This window comes from Lepidochelys olivacea (assembly GCF_965140295.1).
Source record: "Lepidochelys olivacea isolate rLepOli2 genome assembly, chromosome: 1".
Classification (NCBI taxonomy): domain Eukaryota; kingdom Metazoa; phylum Chordata; order Testudines; family Cheloniidae; genus Lepidochelys; species Lepidochelys olivacea.
In genome coordinates, this window is record NC_140411.1 from 296,081,061 (window position 1) to 296,103,833 (window position 22,773).

The following is a 22,773-nucleotide window of genomic DNA, read 5'->3' on the forward strand; positions in this document are numbered from 1 at the left end:
GGGGAAGCCCCTGCCAGTGCACAGGGCACAGGCTGAGAGTGGCTGGCGAGCAGCTCAACCGCGGCCAACAAGATGCAGCTGCATTAAGGCAAGTTCTGAATCTAGCGAGCCAGCAGGAGAAGGCGGGAGCTGCGACGCCTCCCTCCGCGTGTGGCTAGGCTAGAGCGATGCTGCAATGTCTGCTCCCGGGACTAGTTCATTCAGGGGAACCATGGGCTGCAGGATCGGGCTGCTGTCCGCGTTTAAACTGCCCCGTTGACTCCCGTCCCCGACACCCCTTAACGGGGGCGCTAGTCTCAGCACTCCTGTTCCGAGCCCACGTGCCCAGGAGCCACCCCTCGCCCCACTCCGCCCCCAGGCTGGCTGGGCTCCGCGCACTTGACAGACGCCGGCCTTCCCCTGTTCACGTGCAACTTCGCTCCGGACTGGAAACGTCCCCGGCTCTGCCCTGTGAAATCTCTGCCGGGAGCTCCGGCTACACCGGTCCCCTGATGCCTGCCCCCGCCCCGCTATACCACAGCCCCGCTCGCTGCTCAAAGGAGGAGGAGCTCCCGCTCCTCCAGTGGAAACCAAGGGCCCGATTCGCAGCTGTGCTACTGACTGCAGTGGGATCGGGCACCGGATCGGCTCCGGGATGAGGGAGGCGGGGAAAGGAGAATAAAAACCCCATCACCGCGGCAGCGCGAAACTCCTCGCTGCCACTTCAGCCACAGCCTCGTGGCTCCCGCCGGCACCCCGCGCCCCTCTCGCCGACCTCCCCCCGCGGTGGAGCAGCCCCCTCTCCCCCTCCCCCCGCTGCTCTAACCAATCCCGCTGCCGGGGGGCGGAGGCGGCGGCTGGCTCCGCATTTGTTCGTCCCTGCGGTGCAGATGAAGGCGGGCGCCCGCGGCGAAGCGAAGAGGGGCTTGCCGAGCGACCACAGCGCCCGGCTCCCGTTCCGGCTCCGCCCGCCCGCAAAGTTGGAGCAGGCTCGGGGCAAGGAGCACGCAGGGCTGGACGCCGCCGCGGGGCAAGGGCCAGCGCTCCCCAGGCCGCCGGCTCCGCCCTGCCCCCTGCGATGAACGAGCGGCTGCTGCTCCTTCCCAGGCGGCTGCCGGGACCCCCAGGTAATCCGACTCGTGCCCTGCCCAGGGCAGCCTCTGGCGGTCCCCTCCAGATGCCCTTTGTGGCGGGGTAAATGGGAACTTTCGGGCCCTGGCCGTTTCCCGGCACCGGGCGGCTTCTGCGGGCAGAGGCATGAAGGCGACGGCAAACCGGGTGGATCCGGGTGCATTGCTCCTGCTGGGCAGGGCTGGAGTTAGCAGGCAGCCCCGGAGCAGCGCCTGGGTTCGCGCCCTCTACAGGAGCCCGCCCCAGAGCCAGGAGCCCGCCCGATAACAAGGAAGGCGCTGCCCTTCCCTGCCAGCAGAATCCTTGCCCCGGGCAAAGCCACGGCTATGAACGAAGGGGGGCAGAGAAGCAACAATGGGGGGGGGGATGAGAGAGAAAGGGGAAAAAAGAATGGGAGAGGAAGGGGCAGAGACGCAAAAATGAGGCGAGGGGGATGGAGAAGAGGAGCAAAAATAGGGGAAGGAGCAGAGAACACGCATGGAGGGCAAAGTGGGTACCGGCGCTACAGGGGGACCATCAACAGTTTGGTTTCCCCATTACCCCTCCGGGAAGAGAGGGGTTACAAAATAAGGTAGAGATGAAGGGAAAGGAGGGGAGAGTCCTTAGACTGTGGTAGATTTAAGCATCACTGCACAGTGAGAAAAATAAATAGTATTCCCTAAAGGAGAGCAAAAGATAGAGGAGGAGAAAGAGGGGGTGTCGTCCCCCCCCCGGGAGTGGAAAAGTTCAACATTAAGGATCTTCCTAAATCTAAACTGTGGTAATCACGGCCTCACTCTTCAGTGAGGTTTAAAGCCACCACCTCTTTATATGCCATGGGGAATCTGTTAGTTTCCTAAGAGATGTTAATTGTAAAACTTTGAGTATGTACATGGGGGTAACCATTTTCCTCCTAAACCCCTCCACAGTAAATGATTTAAAAAACCTCCTAAAATAAATATTTAACTATGCTTTGACCTTTAAGTAACAGAAGTGACAGCTAACAAGGAAATTAAACAATGCTATTTTGAGAATCAGTAATCTATGCATTTTTCATATTGTGAGCTGAGCCTGTTACAGAGCAGGAGATCCTGTCAGTTCAAATCACCCCTCCCAGTCCTGATACTGCCCCTTTCCCAGAGCACCTTTAGGGCTTGGTTACATAGTAAAGTTTAGCTGTAGGAGGATGTTAAAGAGACACCACATACAAGAGCTCTGCAGTTTAAAAAAAGGCTTGTTAAAAACAGATGTTTGAATAATAATGAACATTTTCCCTAAAGTTCAGTTTAAATTATCAGAAAAGCCTGTGCAGACACTGAGAATCCTAAACTGGGCTATATTTTACAGAAAACGTCACTGCTTGGAGACTGACCGAAATCTGACACCACTACCAGTGGGCTGCAGTTTTACCATGGGAAAAGGCATGTTTCCATTAATCTGATGATCTGCTTGGTAATTAAGGCCATAGAAGCAGGATCTGTACTACAGGCAGCCTTGGGCATCAGCATTTTTTGCACCCATGTAAACTGAGAAGAGCTGCAGAGATTGATTTCCTATACATGATACTGATGGTGTTTCTGTATCTAACCCAATCCAGGCTCTCGCAACCCCACCCTTTTGTTCACCCATCTCTCAGGCAGTTAGCTCATTTGGCGTACATGAGCTATCTTTAGTAGAAAAAGCATGTCTTGGGGAAACTCTCAGTCTTAAATGACACTCCAAGCAGTATGCATACAAATGGAGAAAAGATGGCTTTACTTAGTCCCTTTGTGATCTGTTGCTATGCATGAGGCGGCACTCTGGGTAAGACTGTTGGGCCAAATTCATCCCTAGTCTAACTCCAATGAGGTCTATGAGGTGGCTGTCTTGATGGGCCAGATCTTCAGCCACACTAAAGCCTTGTCTTCACTAAAACTGCATTTGTACCATGGAGTAACTAGTGCATGTGAGCTATCCCTCAGTAAAACACAGTGGCGACAAGGCACTTTAGTTTTGCTGTGAGGTAAAATAGTGCTCACCTTGCCAGCTACCTTCAGGTAGAACTAAAGTGCATTGTCTCCATTGTCACACAGTGGGATCGCTCAGCCATGTTAGTTACCTAAGCCTTTTTTTTTTTTTAAGCTGTGAAGACAAAGCTTAAGTCTGCTTAGTGTTACTCTTGCTACAGCTGACTCTCTGCCACCACATCTTGAGGGTCATTGCAGCTAGGCGCTGGCTTGAGGCTGCACTAGGAGCCGAACCGGTCACCAAACTGAGCCCAGGATCAGCTTGATGAAAAGGTGATGTAAAGCTATTTTTACCACCCCAATGGGTCCTGCAAGTGCAGTTCAATCCAGTTCAAGCATGTAGACCAGTAGGAATCAGCCATTCTATAGTTCAGTACCAGTCTCCCCTCATTGCCCCATCATGTCACTTGCACAGGTGTACACGATGCCTGGATAATCCAGCTCTGCTCTATCAGAGCTGCTGAGTGCAGCTGCTCACTGGAGATCTGAGTCAGTTAGTGTCTTTCCCACCCCAAAAGGTTAAACATTCCAAAACAGTCTTGTTTAAAAAAAAAAAAATCCTAACATAATCAGTGTGAAAGAAAGAAACGAACAAAAGTTACCTGCAGTGCTCCATCAAAGGCAGAGCAGAAGCATGGAACTGGAGAAAAGGGAGCTATGAGGCTCCTGGCAGAAACCCCAGAAGTTTCCCCGTGACCAGTATCCCCCATGAATGAAAGTGTATGTGACATTACACAGGGCTGGAGCCCTCCATACAGAATGATCAATTTTCTAAGATTAGTCAAAACATTTGGGGCTTGATTCCTCAAGAGGACCAATGTGGAACCTTTGCAAAAACTGGGTCTTAAATATTTTTGTTCATCTAAATGGACTATTCCTAATATATGGCTCTAACACTATGCAGTTAGGATTTTAAAAGAATATTTGTACGTTATATAAGTAGGCTTATTTTAAAATAATACTGGTCTATTTTCAATAAACAAATCATTATATCTTGTCTGTGAGAAAAGGCTTGTTAAATTTAATCCAAAAAGGAATACAAGGAAGATCCTAATGTTAATACTTTAGCCTTCCCAGCAGCATTTCATTTCAGATACGATTATACTTAAATACTGGTACAGGTGGCAGGGCCAGCTCTAGGTTTTTGACTGCCACAAAAAAAAATTTGCCGCCCCAAGCGCCGAGAGCGCAACTGCCCAAGCAAAAAAAAAAAAGGGTGGCCGGAATGCCGCCCCTGGAATTGTGCCGCCCCAAACACGTGGTTGCTTTGCTGGTGCCTAGAAACGGTCCTGACAGGTGGGATTAGGTTGGGAGTCACAGACACAGATGAGATGCCAAGGGAGAGGGACTGGGAGCCAGTAAGGAAAGGGAACATGGGTGGGGGACAGGGATGATTGGAGGCCAGGGGTGGAGTGGGAGAGAGAGACAGATAGGGTGAGGAGCCAGGAGGGGTGGAACTAGGATGTGGTGGGCAAGGAGACTGGGGGCAAGGGGATGGAACTGGGAATGGTGGGCAAGAAGAATAGAACTGGGAGCAGGAGGGGAGGAAAGACTGGGACTTGCACAGGCAACTTGAATTCTGGCATTTTCTAACTTTTGAGTGTTTAACTCTGCAACCATAATAATGGTCCTTGCATGTAATTTTTGTGTGTGTAATTATTTAGAATTATAGTAATGCTAAATGTTCCAGTCATAATTAGAGCCCCATTGTGCTAGGTGCTGTACAAATACATAGGAAGATGCAGTACCTGCCCCAAAGAGCTTATAATCAATTTTAATATTTAAAAGACTAGATAATACAAATCTTCAAAAGGACCCAAATGACTTTACAGCCTACTGATTTTAAAATTGATTTTTAAAAATAGGACTTGCCTCCTAAGTTCCTTGTGTGCTTTTGAAAATTTTATCCTGAATCTCCATTTACTTATACCAGTTTAAAAAAACAAAGGGAAAAAAAACAGTTAGAAAACTTGGTTTCCTGACCAGTTAAAATTACGAAGTTCTAACATGGTTCCTCATCCCTTCACTGACAAAACACAAGCACTTACAAGCAAGGGAAAGAGCAATATTATTGTTTGTACCATGCCCAAAGATGCACTCAGCTCTTCACACAACAGCTACGTAGACACAATCCCCCTGCCTAGATTTTTCAATCTAGGATTTATGATTATTATTTATACTGTGGTTAGCACTTTGGAACCCCAGTCATAGATCTAAGCCCTACTGTATGGGGCACTGTACAAATACATAACAAAGACAGCGCCTGTCCGGAAGAGATTACAGTCAAAGTATAAAACAAGAGACAACAGGTGAATGCAGTAAACAGATGGGGAGTATATGGAGACTAGCCAACAATTCTGGCCAACATTTAAAGCAGCAGCCATAGCATGCCAGCTGCCTACTTATTTGTCTAGACAATCATGTTTAAAGGAGAGAGAACACAGATGAGGTGAGGAGAAGTTTGAGACGATATGTGGCAGCTCATTTTGTGCACACTTTTTAGTGAACAGACACTTACGTTTAATTTTAAATAATTCACCTCTCAGTGGCAAAAGTGAGTTTTTAAGGAGGACTTGAGTGAGCCAAGAGAGGTGGTGTGCGTAATTTGAGAGATTTTTTTCTAGGCTAGGAGGAAGCAGAGAAGAAGGCATGGAGACATTCATATGAGGAGATAAAGTGGTGTCAAGGTTCATGCAATTAACTAGTTAAGGACATCTTAAATCTTACACTGATGACATACATGGCCTGATCTTCAGAGGTGCTGAGCACCCCTTACATCTAAAAACCAGACCAAAAATCTAAGACCGAGCCAGATCCCCAACATCTGTAAATAGCTCCACTGAAATCAAAGGGGCTGTTCGTGCCACCTGAGGATCTGGCCCATAATTCCTATCAAGTATACAGAAATGTGTATTTCATCATGACACAGCCACCTTATCTCTATAAATACTATAATTTTAAATAAATAAACTCAAAATATAAACACAAGACACTTTTAACACAACATTTTGGTTATTCTCTAATGCAAGTCCACATGCATCCTTCATTTTTACCATAAAAAATATCTTGTTAAATGTTTTCTACTAAATTACATACCTAAACTTTATTGTGAAGCAGTTATGTGTACATTACCAAAATATTCTATGGTCAATGACAAATATTAGCAAACAATATTTCCCATGTAGCAATATCCCTTACAAAATATTTTAGCGCTGAAATTAAAATTGTCTGGTGAAATAGCGGTGGATAGGGATGGAAGCATACATAGAAGCCTATGTATCTTATTGTTCACCCTTCCTAAACAGAATAAATTGCATCCAATTTAGAATATCTCAGTTGTATTCCAGATGGGAATTCTTTTTAAAAGTGGTATTCTCCAATGGTATCACACTAAAAAACCCACTATGTTAGGAGAGAGTTAAGACTGCAAAGGTTGCAAAACCAACCACTCAAAAGTTAGGAAATGCAATCCATTGCAGCATTATGGTCTTTAATTACATGATCACATACTATTTTTCTACAGCATTCCTGACTCCTATGATGCACATTATGGATGGTGCTCACTTAATGAGAAGCTGCTGAATATTTCTTTTTATCCTCATCTTTCAATGTGTGGCCTCATGCATTATTTACTCCACAACCATCCAAACCCTATACTGAATACAAAATCATTTATTTCCTTATGGCCTTTTGTATGGTGCTCTGGTTATGGTATCACAGTTTTTTACAAAGACTGGTGAATTTATCTTCACAACGCCCCTCTGAGGTGCAGGTTGTATTTATCATCTCCATTTTACATATAGGTGACTGAGGGAGTGTCAGAAGTGTCCACTGATCTTGGGTGTCCCATTTGAGAAAACTGAGGCCTGGTTTTTCAGACTACTCAGTATTCGGTAGTAGTTTATATGTCTAGAGCAGTGCTCAGCACTCCTGCAAATCCGACCCCACCTTGGTATCCAGAAAACGAGGAACACACAGCGGCCACCTGTACGCATTTTGGTTTACATAACTTGCCTGACATCATAGGTACTCTGTGGCAGAGACAAGATTAGAATCTAATTTTCCAGGACAACATTTAACTGCCTTAACAATGAGGCCATTCTTTCTTTTCCTGCCGTCTCATGCCTCATTCACTGCACACCTGCCAACTTCTGAAACGGAGGAGGCAGGGCTCTTGGAGGCAATAGCCTCCTTCCCAGCACAACCCTGATTCACTCACTCCATCTCGTGTAATGAATGAGGTAGAGGTCTTGTGAAAAAAAAAAAGTGGTATGTGATCATGTAATTAAGCACTATCATAATGCATATGCACAAAGTGGATAAATTAAGATTGCACAGCCAGTGTTACTTCTGGCACTTCCCAGCTTTTAAAGGCTTGACTTTGCAACCTTAATGTTCTTTTAACATAGTTTTTTGGGGTGTAATTTTCTAAGGTTTTACAAACTTTAAAATAGAAACAAATTTTTATCCTGTAGAAATACTGACACTCCTCCCCTTCCCCATATGGGCACCAGCAGGGCTAGGATCTTCAGATACACAGCAGAGATCTCTATCACTTGAGCTAAAACAGTAACGGTAGCAATAGAAGGTTGTTATCTTCTGTGTTTACCTGCCATGGGGAAACAGAGGACACCACACAGGGGAACGGAGGAAGAACACAGACACAGTTTCACAGCAATTTGCCAGACAGCAAAAGAATGTTGAGACTTGCGAATAATGGGTTCAGTTCCAAGTTCTGTAGTGGATTGTGCTCTGGTAGTTGCAGACCCTCTACCTCTGTCCTCCAAAGTCTCTCCCTCACCACCCCTCCATTCCCTCCTTCATAGTTCCTACCCCTGTCCTTTCACTGCTGCTACTTCCTCTAGCATGGAGGTGCTAGAACGTCTCAATAAAATAGTAATAAAATAGTAGTCAGGTTTTTTTAACATGAGCAAAACATCTTATTTTTCCCCTAACCAAATTCTGAGAAAAAGCAGAACCATTTTAGCTGAAACTTACCAAAAAAAAAAAAAAAAAGCAACCTGAGGCAGATACCTCACATTGAACATTTCAGCCTGAACGGTTAGTGTGGCAAACTGAAAACAGGTGCTTATAATGGAAAGTATTGGGCAATCTTAACTACAAGTGTTGCTCCCTGCACTGTATGGAGTAACTTATTAAAACAACAACAGATGAAGTTCTCTTGACATTTAAAGCTAAATAGTGATTAGAAAATTATTGGTTTGGAAGTGGGTAACATTTCCTGATTGGGAAGACACACCCATCAAAAACTGCTCCCCACTAGAGAAGAGACGAGTACTGGTGTGGAGCAAGCCATTTCTTTTTCTTGCATCAGAAACTGCATCTCTGGACCAGGACTGGGAACATGGATGACAGTGAAATACTTCAGAAATTGCATACTTGCCTTGCCATTTCTTACAATATTCTCTCTGAGCTGTCAGAAGTTGCACGTACTGAGCTAGGAGGCTGAGAACAGGTTGTACTTTTTGAAGAGGGAGCGAAAAATGATAGGTCTGTAATATGAGAATTTGCAGGTGGGTTCAAAATCTAACAGATGCAAAAAAAGTTGACAAATCATGGCCTAGAAAATAATGGATTTGAAAACTAAACGTGAAATGGAAGGGATTCAGTCACTAAAAATGCTGCATTTGTTCAGGTGGTCTGCATAGGAAACCAAATGGGGTGTGAACATTATGTGTTAACATTCTGTACTTCTATATTCCTCTTTTAACAGTGATTAGTACAAGGCTAACTACATATATAATCTGTGGCAAGGAGAACTGGGAGACTGCTAAGAGATAGCCATAATGTCTTTAAGCTGCCAGACAATTTCTACTCGACTTGGTGTTCTTAAACTGAACTGCAAAGGACTGCTATTCCTTTCGGTCTTTACAATAAGTGTATGTGGCAATGCCTCCGGCTTGTGTCCTACAGCCTGCATCTGTGCTAGTGACATTGTAAGCTGCACCAATAAGAACCTCTCTAGGGTGCCAGGAACTCTCTTCAAATTCATAAAAAGACTGGATCTGAGTTATAACAGAATTGCATTTTTGGAACCTGAATGGGTCCCAGTGCTTTTTGACAAACTGAACACTTTAATAATCAATCATAACAGTATTAGCAGTATTATCACTGGAAGCTTTTCCACAACTCCAAATTTAAAGTATCTAGACTTGTCATCCAACAACCTGAAGACATTGGGAAGCCCTTTATTTCAAGAGCTGAGAGTACTGGAAGTTCTCTTGCTTTACAACAATCAGATAACACAGATTGATTCTGCTGCCTTTGGAGGATTATACAAATTGCAGAAGCTGTACTTATGTTGTAACTCACTGTCACACTTCCCACTGGACTTGTATATTGGAAAACACAAGCTTACAGAACTTGTATTATTAGACATTTCCTATAACCACATCCAGTCCGTACCCATTCAACGTATAAGTTTAGTGCCGGCCAAACGACTCAGTGGAATTTATCTTCATGGTAACCCATTTTACTGTGACTGTACTCTATACGCCATGCTAATTTATTGGTATCACAGACACTTCAACTCAGTCGTGGATTTCAAAAATGAGTATGCCTGTGTATTACGATCTGATCCCAAAGGTTCCAATAAACTGCCTTTATTGCACGACAACTTTCTGAATTGCTCCGAAAGCACCATCAATGTGTCATTCCATGCCTTTGGGTTTATTCATGAGGCCCAAGTTGGAGAAAGGCTGATTGTACACTGTGACAGCAAAATTAGTGATGCAGGCACATATTTCATCTGGGTTAGCCCAGACAATAGATTACTGGAGCCAGATAAGGACACTGACAATTTTAAGGTGTTTCACAATGGGAGTTTAGAGATAATAGATCCCCAGCTGGAGGATTCTGGGCTGTATTCGTGCATTGCAATAAATAAAAGAAGACTGTTAAATGAAACCATAGAGGTTAGAATTAATGTAAGCAATTTCACAGTGAACAGATCCCATGCTCATGAAGCATTTAACACTGCTTTCACCACCCTTGCTGCCTGTGTAGCCAGTATTATTTTGGTATTGCTTTATCTCTATCTGACCCCATGTCCTTGTCAGTGTAAGACAAGAAGAAGAAAAAGGAAGCTGCCCCAAAGCAGTGCCCATTCATCCATCCTAAACTCCACTCCATCTCCGGATCCTCCAGCTGATGAGAAGAAATCCAGCAGTGGTAAGAGAGTGGTGTTCCTTGAGCCTGTGAACGAGCCAAAACAGGGGCAGAATGGGAAAGTGAGACTGTTTCCCAAAGAAACTGTCATAGCAGAGAGCATCCTGAAAACGACCCGAGCAAAATCTGACTCTGATTCTGTCAACTCGGTGTTCTCAGATACACCTTTCATGCCATCATCTTAGTTTGCTTTCTGCATTTCTATTGTGCAGTTAAATCTCTCAACACCACCCCTGCCTGTAGCAATCACCTGGAAAAAAATAATAAAATGTGGCAAAAAAATGCATCATCAGTAGTCTTCGAGAACAGGTCCACCTACTCTTTCTGTGATTGGGATACCATGCAACAACGGCACATAGGTTAGCATTAAAGAGTGTATCTTCACTGCAGAATTAACTCGGGCTCTTACCTAGGTGTTGCCCCAATCCCCTTCCTATAAACACACGAAAACCTCTCACCTGAGTCTAGTGGTGCCGTCAGCCCAGGCTAGCTGGCTTGTCAGGGGCAGTAGGCTCAAGGCCAAGTGCTGCTTTCACTGAGGCTAGTAACCCACCCATTTTGCAATGAGGACTCAGGCTAAATCCCCACCCGAGGGCTGGTAGTCTATTAATGCCTTCCCACAATTCCCCTCCATGCGCAGGACAGACAAGTTCTCCCGCAATTCACTGGGTAAGAATCATAAAGCAGCTCAGCTTACTGCAGCACACATGGGATATGCCACGGCCATCCCAGTGACACACACAGATGAGTGCAGCACCAGTGAGGAAACAGAGGGTATGTCTACACTGGAGAAAACCCCCCACGACAGTGAATCTCAGAGACCTGGTCAGCTGACTCAGACTTGTGCTACGGGGCTAAAAATAACAGTGTACACACAGCATAGATGCTCCCACTCAAGCTGCAGCCTGGCCCTATGGCCCTCCCACTCTCACTGGGTCTCAGAACCCAGGCTCCAGCCCCAGCTGGAATGTCTATACTGCTATTTTTAGCCTCATATCCTGAGCCCCACAAGCCCAAGTCAGTTGACATGGGCTCTGAGACTCACTACCTCACTGCAGTGTAGATGTACCCAGTAACTCAGGCCTGGCTTTTGAGGGCGGCTGCTCGCACCTGGGCTAGGCTAACCTGGCGGCTCAGACCTGGGCGGGCATCATCCGAGTTAACTTTGCAGTGAAGACATACCCAAAGTGTTAACGTGAAGGTGGGGGACACTTTGCTATGTGTTTTCCAGATATCAGTTGTGGGGAGAACATGTTTGCTGTAGATGATACTGTCTTTTCAATCAGTGTGCTTATAAGAATCAGTATCTTAAATATATAGAGCTGGGTGTAAATTTGAATATCAGGGAACAGAACTGCAGTCAGTGTGCCTCCAAACAGCCCTTATCAAACCTCTTTCCATCCTCTAAGCATTCAGTTTGTAAAGGAATAAATGAAGTTACACAAGCCAGAATATTCCAGAGTGTGTGTATGTTATCTTAATCATTTTGTATAGTAAATGTTTATGGCCAGGCACAGAAAATCTGTTTACCTCTTACCATTTTAAACATGTAACTAAATGAGGAGGGTGGAAATCCTCCTCACTTTTCTTATAATTAAATCCATGGGATTGCTCATGAAAATAAGGTGAGCAGATTTGTCCAATCATGTATTGCATGTTTGGGATCCTGCACTCTTTATTCAAGCAGTTCAACTCCCTTTGAGGTCAGTAACAAAACTTCCATTGACATCACTGAGAGCAAGTCTGGGCCCATTGTTTAGCGGAGGGTTCTTCCCCCCTAATTTTGCGCTGCTTTTTGCTTTGTCCTTTCAAAGGCATAAAATGTTAGTGTTCTGTAAAATTTGCTTTTAAAGATTGGCATTAGAGAATCAACTATAACATTTGGGCCCAATCCTGTGAGGGGCAATATATCCTCAACTCACTGGGCACATCTACACTGCAGTCATGGAGCATGACTATAACTTGTGTAGTCATATCTGAGCTAGCTTTCCACATGAGCTTCAGCATGGGTTAACTACATGAGTAATTACGCAGGGTCACGGCTCTGATACCTGAGTTAGCTAGATTAAAACTAGTGTGGTTATGTCTACATGAGCTGCAGTCATATTTTGGCATGGCAGTGTAGACACAGCGTTAGTCAGCAGCTCACAGGATAGGGCCCTTATTTTGAACCTCTTGTCTTTCATACAGCTTGTTTCCCAAAACAATTTAGAGTTAATTACTAGGTAGCACACTGTATTGTAGTCCTTAAAATAGTATTATAAAAACGTACACAAAGCTTTAACTATTTTCATTTTCTTCTAGTTTTCATTGGGCTAGACTTTACGACCCTTACTCACCCTAAGTAGTACCTAACTCTGAGGAGTCTCATTGAAATCAACAGGTCTCTTCAGAGTTAAGGTACTCTACAATGTATGTTTTACAGACCCTTGCCCTTTGTATCAAGGGGCCAAATGATGTAAGTGGTTGAACTTTGTTCCATTGATTCTAATTTTAATAGTAATTTACTACTTTTGTGGTTTCAGTGGAATGGCTCCTGTTTACATTATACTGAATTTTGGCCCATGATAGCCAAAAATATAACAACTAATTTGCTATGAAAAAAAATCAGGATGTATCTAGTTGTTTGACAGCCACCTATCTAGAAAACAAATTAAACCATGAACCAGTGTTGCTGTGATGTACACAATGTAGGAGGAAAAGAGGAGGAATTGGAAAGCTGATTGAAATCATTAGTATGTTTGCTTCCTTGAACACATGAAACCAAAATCAGATACATGATTATTTAAATTCTTTTGTAGAGACTGAATAATGGGGATGTAGGTATAAAAGATCTCATTTTTTACTTTGAACAAAATATATTAAACAACTGCTCATATCTAAGATATAAGGCTTTTAGCGTCCTTTCCATACATATATCTGTATTTTGTAATTATATATATATATAGCTAATCAGTAGCCCTACATATAGTATCTGTTAGTAAATAATTCTGGGACAAATCTTGTTTCCACTGAAGTCAATGGTAGATTTGTCATTGACCTTTATGAGAGGAAGATGTGCCCTTTAAGAAGCTGTCTCTTGCTTGAGGATTTTTTGATTAGAAAGAAGATAGAAATAAGCCACATGATTTCCCCATGATGTGCCATATGTGCATGGACATATTCTGTACTGTACAAGAAGGAGCAAAGTGACTGAAACAGAGGATTGAATACAAAATGGTAAGACGGAAGGGAAAAGCCAGAGGTAAAGAGTATCTGATTTGTATGTATTTGGCCTATTTTTGTTAACTGAGTATTGCTAGAAAAGGCTGTACATTTTGGTACAAACAAATTGTACCTTAAAATATAGGTTTAATTTGCTTAGGTTAGTAGCATGGGAGTGCGTTTGATTTTTTTATAAAAGTGCTAATGGAGTCAAATCCAAAATAGATTGAAAAGCAAAACAAATTGCTACCACTGTCCATCCAAATAGCTGAATATCTAAAGCAATGTTTGACTGTGTACGCTCACTTGCCTGTTCATAACACAATACTTGCACTTATATTATATGCTGAATTAACTATATGTACTTTAAAGCCATGTTTTAGTAAAGGGGAAACTGACTCTGCACCCTTACTCCTGGAGAAATTATATCCCACTGCAGAGCATAAGAATTTGCAGAGTCAGACCCAAACCGTCAACCTGCTGTAACAGAGAGTGAATGTAGTTCTAAGCATCAGATGTTTGTTGTAAATGTTAACTGTTCATATATTAGTCCCTGCTTTAAAATGCTCAGATGTGTGATTATACATCTAAGAAACTGGGATTAAGAATCCTTCCTAACAATGTAGCAATATTAACACTCTGGGTGAGGCCTATTATTTCCACATCTCTCAACTTTGGAGTTAGTTAAGTGGTTGCAGCTTTAATAGGAAGAACATTTTTAAAGAAATCCTATCACTTCAATTTACTTTAATACTTACAATACAACAATAGCACTGCACCTGTAAACCCAGCCTGCCTAGCACAGAGCGTGAGCTATCTATATCGTTGCTCCAATGCTCACTCAACACAACGAGCCACCCTGCATCTGAGGGGACCCAACATGCAGTGGAGTATGACCCCCTGACATAAACAAGGAAACTCTATCCTCTTGTATATACAAGTAGGTCCCAACATAGAATCTTTGGAGATAGCAAAATGCCCAGATTGAAGAGTTAGGATTATACCGTACTAACTCTAACATCCCTGATCAAGTGACGGATAAGTTCCAGAGTTGCCCAGCTGAATCCATGACTGAATTGTCCATTAGCCGCAGTCTCTCTTTTCCTAATATTGTATTAATATCGCCAACCACAATTAAAGAGCTAAATTATCCCTTTGATGCACAGTGAACATCCCACTGCCACAAAGTCTCCAACCTGTGCACCACCTTTTGAAAGAGTACAGCATGAGCCACTCCCACACAGGCCACATGACCCCAAAGGGGTCTAGCATTGCCTGTGGGAGCCTAGCGGCAGCAACAGCATTAGACTCCTATTGCCCTCCCTGTGGCCAAGGTACAAGTATTGTGGGAAAGGCCTGTTTATGTCCACCCCCACCCCCTTACAATAGGAACAGTTTAACAAGGCTTGGTCTAATCAAACCTTGATCATATAATTAACAATAAATACAGTATATCTAGTTATTTCCCACCCCATACCTAGTCACAGCCCAGTTGTTAACAAAGGCCCTAAACCAGTCAAGCTGAAACTTAAGAATGTGTTTATATGCTTTACTGAATCAGGACCTTAGTCTTTTTAGGTTCTGATGCTACATCCACCACCAATCATCTTAGGACTTAGCCTTCTCCCAAAACAGAAACAAACGTCCAAAGTGGGAGAAAAAATTCACACAGTTTCATATTTTCTGACACTTACTGAGCAGGACGATGAAAACAAGGCAAACATCCCTCCTCTTAACCCCAGTCATGCACATTCTAATTAGAGGCCAGTAGAACAGAGAAACACCTCTGTGATACCTATTTAACAATTGCCACCTGAGTATGGATTCCTTTAAAAATTGCATTTTGAAGACTTCTAATTATAGCATCACTGTACTGTAATTCACTAAGGCTCTTCTTAGATGAAAACCATCTTAGGGCTAAATTGTGGCATAGCTGCAATTTTGCTCTGTGGCCAGTACAGTATGCTCTGGACTGGAGGATGCAGAGAGGAAGCATGACTGCTCAGCTGCCCCTTATGAGGGTGTAGAATGCATGTGCCTATGTGGATAGCTAAAACCACTAGTCCCCTCTACACTCCTTTTGTATGCCTCAGCGAAGTGGAGTGGCTGCAATTGTAGCTGGCTCTTTGCCAGTTGCCTGGGAGAGATTTGGTTGGCCCTAAGTATTTCCTGTGTAAAAATTGGCCTTACTGATGGTAGAAAATTATGTTGTTGCCAGATGTATGTAAAAGACCCGGATGGGGTAACTAATTATATATTATATACTTAAATTTTAAAACAGCTGATATTTTCCAAGCTGCTGTAAGTGGTAAGAGCTGGCATCAGTAGCTGTCAGTTTCTAAGCAGGCAGAACATATACTTCATCTGTGGTTGAACAGTTTAGACCACATACAAAAATTTTCACCTTTCTGGTGAAAAATGGTTGGATCACTTTAAAATACATATAGCTAAAAGGATTCTCTCTTCGATGTTCATGTACGAGTATCAGTTCCTTTGTAAGATCTGGTTGACTGATTTTTTTTTCCCTTCCACATTCCTAATGTAAATATCTTTGGAAGGTGGGACTGACAAGAAGGTATCATCAAAATGGTCCATCACAAAAATGGAATATAAACAATTCAAAGATTTGTTTCTGGAAATGTGAAATTAAATGGCATCCTGAAGTTTCTGGAAAGGTCTTATATTGTAAGCAAGAAGATTATATTTTCCTGTCCTTATTTAATAGCTCTAATTTAAACAAATTATTATTATAACTCTAAATTCCTGTATTATATTTTCATGGGTGTGATATATACTTTTTTTCTGTACAAACTTCTTATTTTTTGTATTTCTTTGTAAATTACATTGACAGGAAATAAATATTTTCCCATTTAATCTTCCTGTTGGTCTTCACCTTTTAGTGGATAAGACTTATAAATTCAGTTTGATAGCATGCAGCGAGATTCTTACCAGACATCTTTGCAGCACCAAAAAGTTGGTTGCTGACTGAGACCTTGTCTAAACACAAATTTGCACCTTTTTACTTAAACTGGTACAAACCCCCAGGTGGGCACTTATTTTGGTTTCAGAGTGGTTATTTCAGCTTAACTTAAACTTCTTTCTAAAATCACTTCTTAATTTAAACTGTTACAACTCTGTGTGTAGATGAGCCCTGAGATGCAATGTGTTCCAGAAGACAATCCAGCAGCTCCCAAAAATCATTTCAGTAGAGAACATGGGCTAGACTGTGTTATTTAAGCCTTGTCTAGGGTAGGAACAAAGGTGCTTTTTTTCATCCAATCAAGTTATTCAATCAAGCTAGTTTAACTTGACTGAAAACTCCACTTATCACCAGTGTAGACAATCACTGACTTCAGTGGAATTACTCCAGATTGGAACTAGTGTACGAACACTAGTGAAAGTGTGTGTGTGTGTGTGTGTGTGTGTGTGTATGCACATATGCACGCTTGCATAGAGACAGCAGCAGGGAGGGGGGGACAGGGGAGGTTGAGGGAAATGACTGCAATCTCCATCCATAAGAGTTGGTTAATACCAGACCTTTTCAGTTTTCCTGTTTCAGGGTTAATGGCCACCATTCTAAAGAATCTCTAGAAGATAAATGGCAACAGATAAAAGACTAAATCCTCAGCAAAAATAAATGAATAAAATAACCTTCACAGACATTATTCACAATTCTAATTTTCACCAAACTCGGGATTTACATCCCTAATGCGGAACAGAGCCTTCAACTATCAACCCTGTAGCTTTCATCAAACAAACCCCCTTTTCACAGAGGCTGAAATGTTTTAGCACTTTCTCTGATAATCGAGGTACTGCAGGTAATAATATATCACACAGTAAAATAAATCAAATAAACTCTACTGTTGCCTGGAGCAGCTCAATTAGCCATTTTACACTTGCAGCTAAAGTGTTTGCAGTAAGGCCTGACTATAGCAGACCTTTGTGCTCTTCCTTCTTCTGTATTGACAGTAGAATCTCTCAAAAATCTCTCAAAGCCAGCTCCTTTTTTTTTTCTTTTTATACTGAACATTTCAGAACAAATAATCTTTCAGCCTGTAATTATTTACCATATAAATCCCTAATCCTTGGTGGAAAGGGAATGCAATGCTATTTCCATCCTTAGTTTTAATGTCAGAATTAAGTTTTTTTCATATTTTAGCCAATGGGGATTGTATTTCCACATATGATGATCTTATTGTTATCAATACTACTATAGTATTCAAATCCCCCAAGCAAGATCTGGGTCCTTTTGCACTAGGTGGTTTTCAAAGACATAGGTAGACTTAGGACCATAACTTCAATTAGTATAAATTCATGAGGTTTCACTGATATCTATAATAACTTGAATACAAGTCCAAGTGTTTAGAAACGCATTTACAGTGGGTGCACTTAAGTCTCTACTGATTTGAGAGCTATCATCAATTCTGCTGGATCCCCTCACCCACATTTTAAGAATAGTATAGGGAACACAGGTCAGCTTTTCCACTGAGCCATTATCAATGGAGCTATGCCAATATACCCAGGCAGAGGATATGATCTTAGATCTCAAACAGTAGAACTTTTCCAAAGGGAAGTGTGACCACTGTAATAACGTTGTAATAGTCATTCATTCCTAATGTTATATGGAAAAAACAAAGAAATCTGCTCTTTGTGTTTTTTTTTAAAGTGTAAATGAGCATATTTTAATTATTGCCTGAAATCCCTTCTGGCCCCATTTTCATTAAACTAACATTTCTGAAGGTGGGAAGGTAGTATTTGTAATTGGAACCTAAATATTTGTTTTGCTGAAGAGACTTCTGGAAAGAGAGAGATTTGATTTAACTGGAGTTTTCAGGTGCACACATTCTTTTATTTCTCCTCACCCCCTGTTTATTTTCATCATAGGTAAAAGACTTTGTACTATTTAAGTGAAATGTTCATGTTTCATTTAATCATACCTACAATCTATATGTTCTACAAACATAAGCTGATTTGCTTAGCTTACTGTAGTATATGTCGCTCCACAATGTGTTTTTTTATTCTGTTGTTGCCTTTGTGACATTTAAGCTTCTCAAAAGAATTTCCTCCCCACAGAAAAAAGAAAACCAAAGAATTACCTATGGAAGATCTGTTAAGTCACGGGATGATTGAATGATTTTAGAAAACAGTCTTGTCCTTTAATATTCATACTTAACTACAATTCTGCAAAGGGCTTGAGCTTTCAGTTTGACCCTTTTTCAAATCAGTTGAGAAAACAGCACATACCCTCCCTAAGACGAAGCAACTGCTTACTGGAAAATAACAGAGTTTTCCTCTAAACCAAGAGAACCTATCATAATCCTTGACCATACCTAGGACTATGACCTTGACCATGCAGATCTGTCATGCCATTTTTTTCAAATCAAAAGTCACACAGTAGTCACAGTAAATTTAATAAAAGTCATCAGTTTAAGGGGGAAATGATGTAAAATCACAGGAGCACCATTTAAAGTGTGGGGAGGGGGGCACCACAGGAGCAGGGGTGCTGCAACAATTTGTATAGTGGGGTGCTGAGAGCCATTGAACCAAACTGTAAACCCTGTATATAATGGAAACCACTTCAAGCCAGGAGGTGCAGCAGCACCCCCAGCACCACTAGTTCCAGCACCTATGCACAGGGGTTAGGTCCTGCCCCAGGGAGTTGGGAGGCCCCATGTCTGAAGGAGGGAGGAGCTGGAGAGCGAGTGTGTTCCACACGCATCCTGCAGGTTGAGGCAGCTCCCATCTCATGAGGGTTGGCCTGGCTCCCTGCTCTGGGCATTGTAACCTGGCACACAAGGTCACAGCACCATTTGGGTTTAGCCCAGCTGCCCAATTTAAGTAAGTGATCCTGCCTCTCCATCTTCAAGGTCTCAACACCACTCACTCAAATTTGGCCCAGCTACCCAATCTCTCTCTCTCCCATTGTGACAGAGGAGCAGCTGGGCCAAACCTGAGCAGCAGTGTGACCCCATGCAACAGGTTGCACTTCCAAGAGCAGGGAGCTGGAACAGGAGCTGCCACTGCACGGTGAGTCTATTAAAATCACAGACATAAAGAAAATCCATGAGCAAACAGAAAAATCACAGTATCCATGACATTTTTATCACCGTGACAACCTTGCAGCCCTAATCATGGCTCAAGTCTGGAAATGGTACCTGGCTTGAGAAATTTTACTGGGGTATAGAATTTTTTTAATTGTCATTTATTCCCCTATGAGTTATATGGCATTAGCTTATTGTTGGGGTTACTGTTCTGCATTGCAAACAAAGGAATAACCAATTTCCCCATCTGTAAAATGGAGATGATGCTTACCCCTTTTTTAAAGTGCTTTGAGATCTACGGATGAAAAGCACAATGTAAAAGCGAGGTATTGTTACTATTATTGAATATTCTTGTTCATTTTGGCCTGCACCAGCTAGCTGATGTTTTATAACTGTTTCATAATAAACAACAAAAACAGTAGTTGGTTGGTTTTGAAAAATTCATCCTGACCTTTAAGAATTATCCTTTGATTTCTTATGTATAGTTAAAGTCTATCCTGTAATTACTGCGTTATTTACATGTACCACAAAACATATAAGCAATGTCTCTCATAAGTATGTACTGTACAGTAATAGTGAATTAGGCCTGTGCAATACTATACTACAGTGTGCATGATCTGTGAAATTATTGGCCATTACCACAGTTTTTATTCAGGCATAATTCTTGCTGAAATCAGCATTATGCTTATACATGAGAATCACAGTCTGTATTAATGACTATAATTTACCCAGTGCATATGTACTGCATTATTGTGCCAGATACATTTAATTATGCAAGCTTTTTTCCCCTCCTTTTTATTTTTTAAATAGCAAAATAATCTGGGAGACCAGGTTCTGAAGGAAGTGTGAACCTGAGGCTCAGAGCAGGTGGCAGTTGCTTATCTTCACAGAGGTGACAAACTCATCTATGAAGCTGTCCTTTGTAGACTTAGGATATGTCTACACTACGAAATTAGGTCGATCTTATAGAATTTGATTTTTAGAAATTAATTTTATACAGTCAATTGCATATGTCCACACTAAGCGCATTAAGTTGGCAGAGTGCGTCCACAGTACCATGGCTAGCGTAGACTTTCGGAGCGTTGCACTGTGGGTAGCTATCCCACAGTTCCCGCAGTCTCCGCTGCCCATTGGAATTCTGGGTTGAGCTCCCAATGCCTGATGGGGCAAAAACATTGTTGCAGGTGGTTTTGGGTACATGTCGTCAGTCGCTCCTCCCTCCGTGAAAGCAACAGCAGACAATCATTTCGCGCCTTTTTTCCATGCAGATGCCATACTGCTGTCAGCAGACGGTGCAGTAGGACTGCTAACTGTTATCATCATCCACCACTTCCGCTTCAACTCTGCTCTGCTGCTCTTGTCTCAATAGCAAATTTCTCCATGTTGTTTGTCATGTGCTTCCAGGTACTTGTGTTCTTCCTTGGGAAATGTGCGTGGTGCTAACCGTCATCCTCCACCGCTTCCGCCTCAACTCTGCTCTCCTGGTGCCATGAATCCACCTGGCAGGTCCTCTCGGTCGTTCTGTATAAATATCTATTCTCATGGCATTCATCGTCATCCACCGCTTCCGCTACAACTCTGCCCTCCTACAGACGCCACACCACGGCAAGCATGGAGCCCTCTCAGCTCACCGCTACTGTTGCGAGCATTGCAAACACCTCGCGCATGTGCAGCATGTGCAGAACCTGCAAAAGCAGGCGAGGAGGCGATGACAGCGTGATCATGATAGTGATGAGGACATGGACACAAACTTCTCTCAAACCACGGGCCCTGGCAATTTGGACATCATGGTGGTAATGGGGCAGGTTCATGCCGTGGAACGCTGATTCTGGGCCCGGGAAACAAGCACAGACTGGTGTGATCGCATAGTGTTGCAGATCTGGGATGATTCCCAGTGGCTGCGAAACTTTCGCATGCATAAGGGCACTTTCATGGAACTTTGTGACTTGCTTTCCCCTGCCCTGAAGCACAAGAATACCAAGATGAGAGCAGCCCTCACAATTGAGAAATGAGTGGCGATAGCCCTCTGGAAGTTTGCAAGGCCAGACAGCTACCGGTCAGTCGGGAATCAATTTGGAGTGGGTAAATCTACTGTGGGGGCTGCTGTGATCCAAGTAGCCAACGCAATCACTGAGCTGCTGCTATCAAGGGGAGTGACTCTGGGAAATGTGCAGGTCATAGTGGATGGCTTTGCTGCAATGGGATTCCCTAACTGTGGTGGGGCAATAGACGGAACACACCACTGTTGGCAGCCAGTACATAAACTGCAAGGGGTACTTTTCAATGGTGCTGCAAGCACTGGTGGATCACAAGGGACATTTCACTGACATCAACGTGGGATGGCTGGGAAAGGTGCATGTGGCTCGCATCTTCAGGAACTCTGGTCTGTTTGAACAGCTGCAGGAAGGAACTTACTTCCCAGACCAAAATATTACTGTTGGGGATGTTGAAATGCCTATAGTTATCCTTGGGGACCCAGCCTACCCCTTAATGACATGGCTCATGAAGTCATACACAGGCACCCTGGACAGTAGTCAGGAGCAGTTCAACTATAGGCTGAGCAAGTGCAGAATGGTGGTAGAATGTGCATTTGGACTTTTAAAAGGTCGCTGGTGCAGTTTACTGACTAGGTTAGTCCTCAGCAAAACCAATATTCCCATTGTTATTGCTGCTTGCTGTGTGCTCCACAATATCTGTGAGAGTAAAGGGGAGATGTTTATGGCGGGGTGGGAGGTTGAGGCAAATCGCCTGGCAGCCGATTACACACACCCAGACACCAGGGCAATTAGAAGAGCACAGCTGGGTGCCCTGGGCATCAGAGAAGCTTTGAAAACCAGTTTCATGACTGGTCAGGCTACAGAGTGACAGTTCTGTTTGTTTCTCCTTGATGAAAACCTGCCCCTTGGTTGACTCTACTTCCCAGTAAGCCAGCTGACTTCCCCCCTTAGATCACTGCTTTCAGAGGCAATAAAGTCATTATGTTTCAAAATCATGCATTCTTTATTAATTCATCACACGAATAGGAGGAAAACTCGCAAGGAAGCCCAGGAGGGGTGGGTGAGGAGGGAAGCACCGGGTGGGGTGATGGATGAGGGGAGGAGGGAAGGACAAGGCCACACTACAGTTCAAAAAACTTAATGAATGCCAGCTTTCTGTTGCTTGGGCAATCCTCTGGGGTGGAGTGGCTGGGTGCCTGTACCCTCCCCCTCACTCCCCACGGTCTTGGGCATCTGGGTGAGGAGGAT

General features: G+C 43.2%; 1 protein-coding gene across 3 annotated transcripts; it reads left to right on the forward strand.

Annotated features, from left to right (window-relative positions):
• Positions 1-632: 632 nt before the first annotated feature.
• On the forward strand, positions 633-22,517 carry AMIGO2 (adhesion molecule with Ig like domain 2). 3 transcript variants are annotated; one of them, XM_084636391.1, is made up of 3 exons: positions 647-1,106; positions 2,437-3,368; positions 8,830-13,678. In XM_084636391.1, exon 3 carries the CDS (start codon positions 8,903-8,905, stop codon positions 10,466-10,468), a length of 1,566 nt encoding a protein of 521 aa, XP_084492517.1. In that variant the 5' UTR covers positions 647-1,106; positions 2,437-3,368; positions 8,830-8,902; the 3' UTR covers positions 10,469-13,678. The 3 variants fall into 3 exon arrangements, 2 of the variants coding, with proteins under 2 accessions (XP_084492517.1, XP_084492516.1); XR_014712629.1 differs by lacking the exons at positions 2,437-3,368; positions 8,830-13,678 and adding an exon at positions 20,933-22,517 and having other exon boundaries at positions 633-1,106; XM_084636390.1 differs by lacking the exon at positions 2,437-3,368.
• The last annotated feature ends 256 nt before the right edge of the window (positions 22,518-22,773 follow it).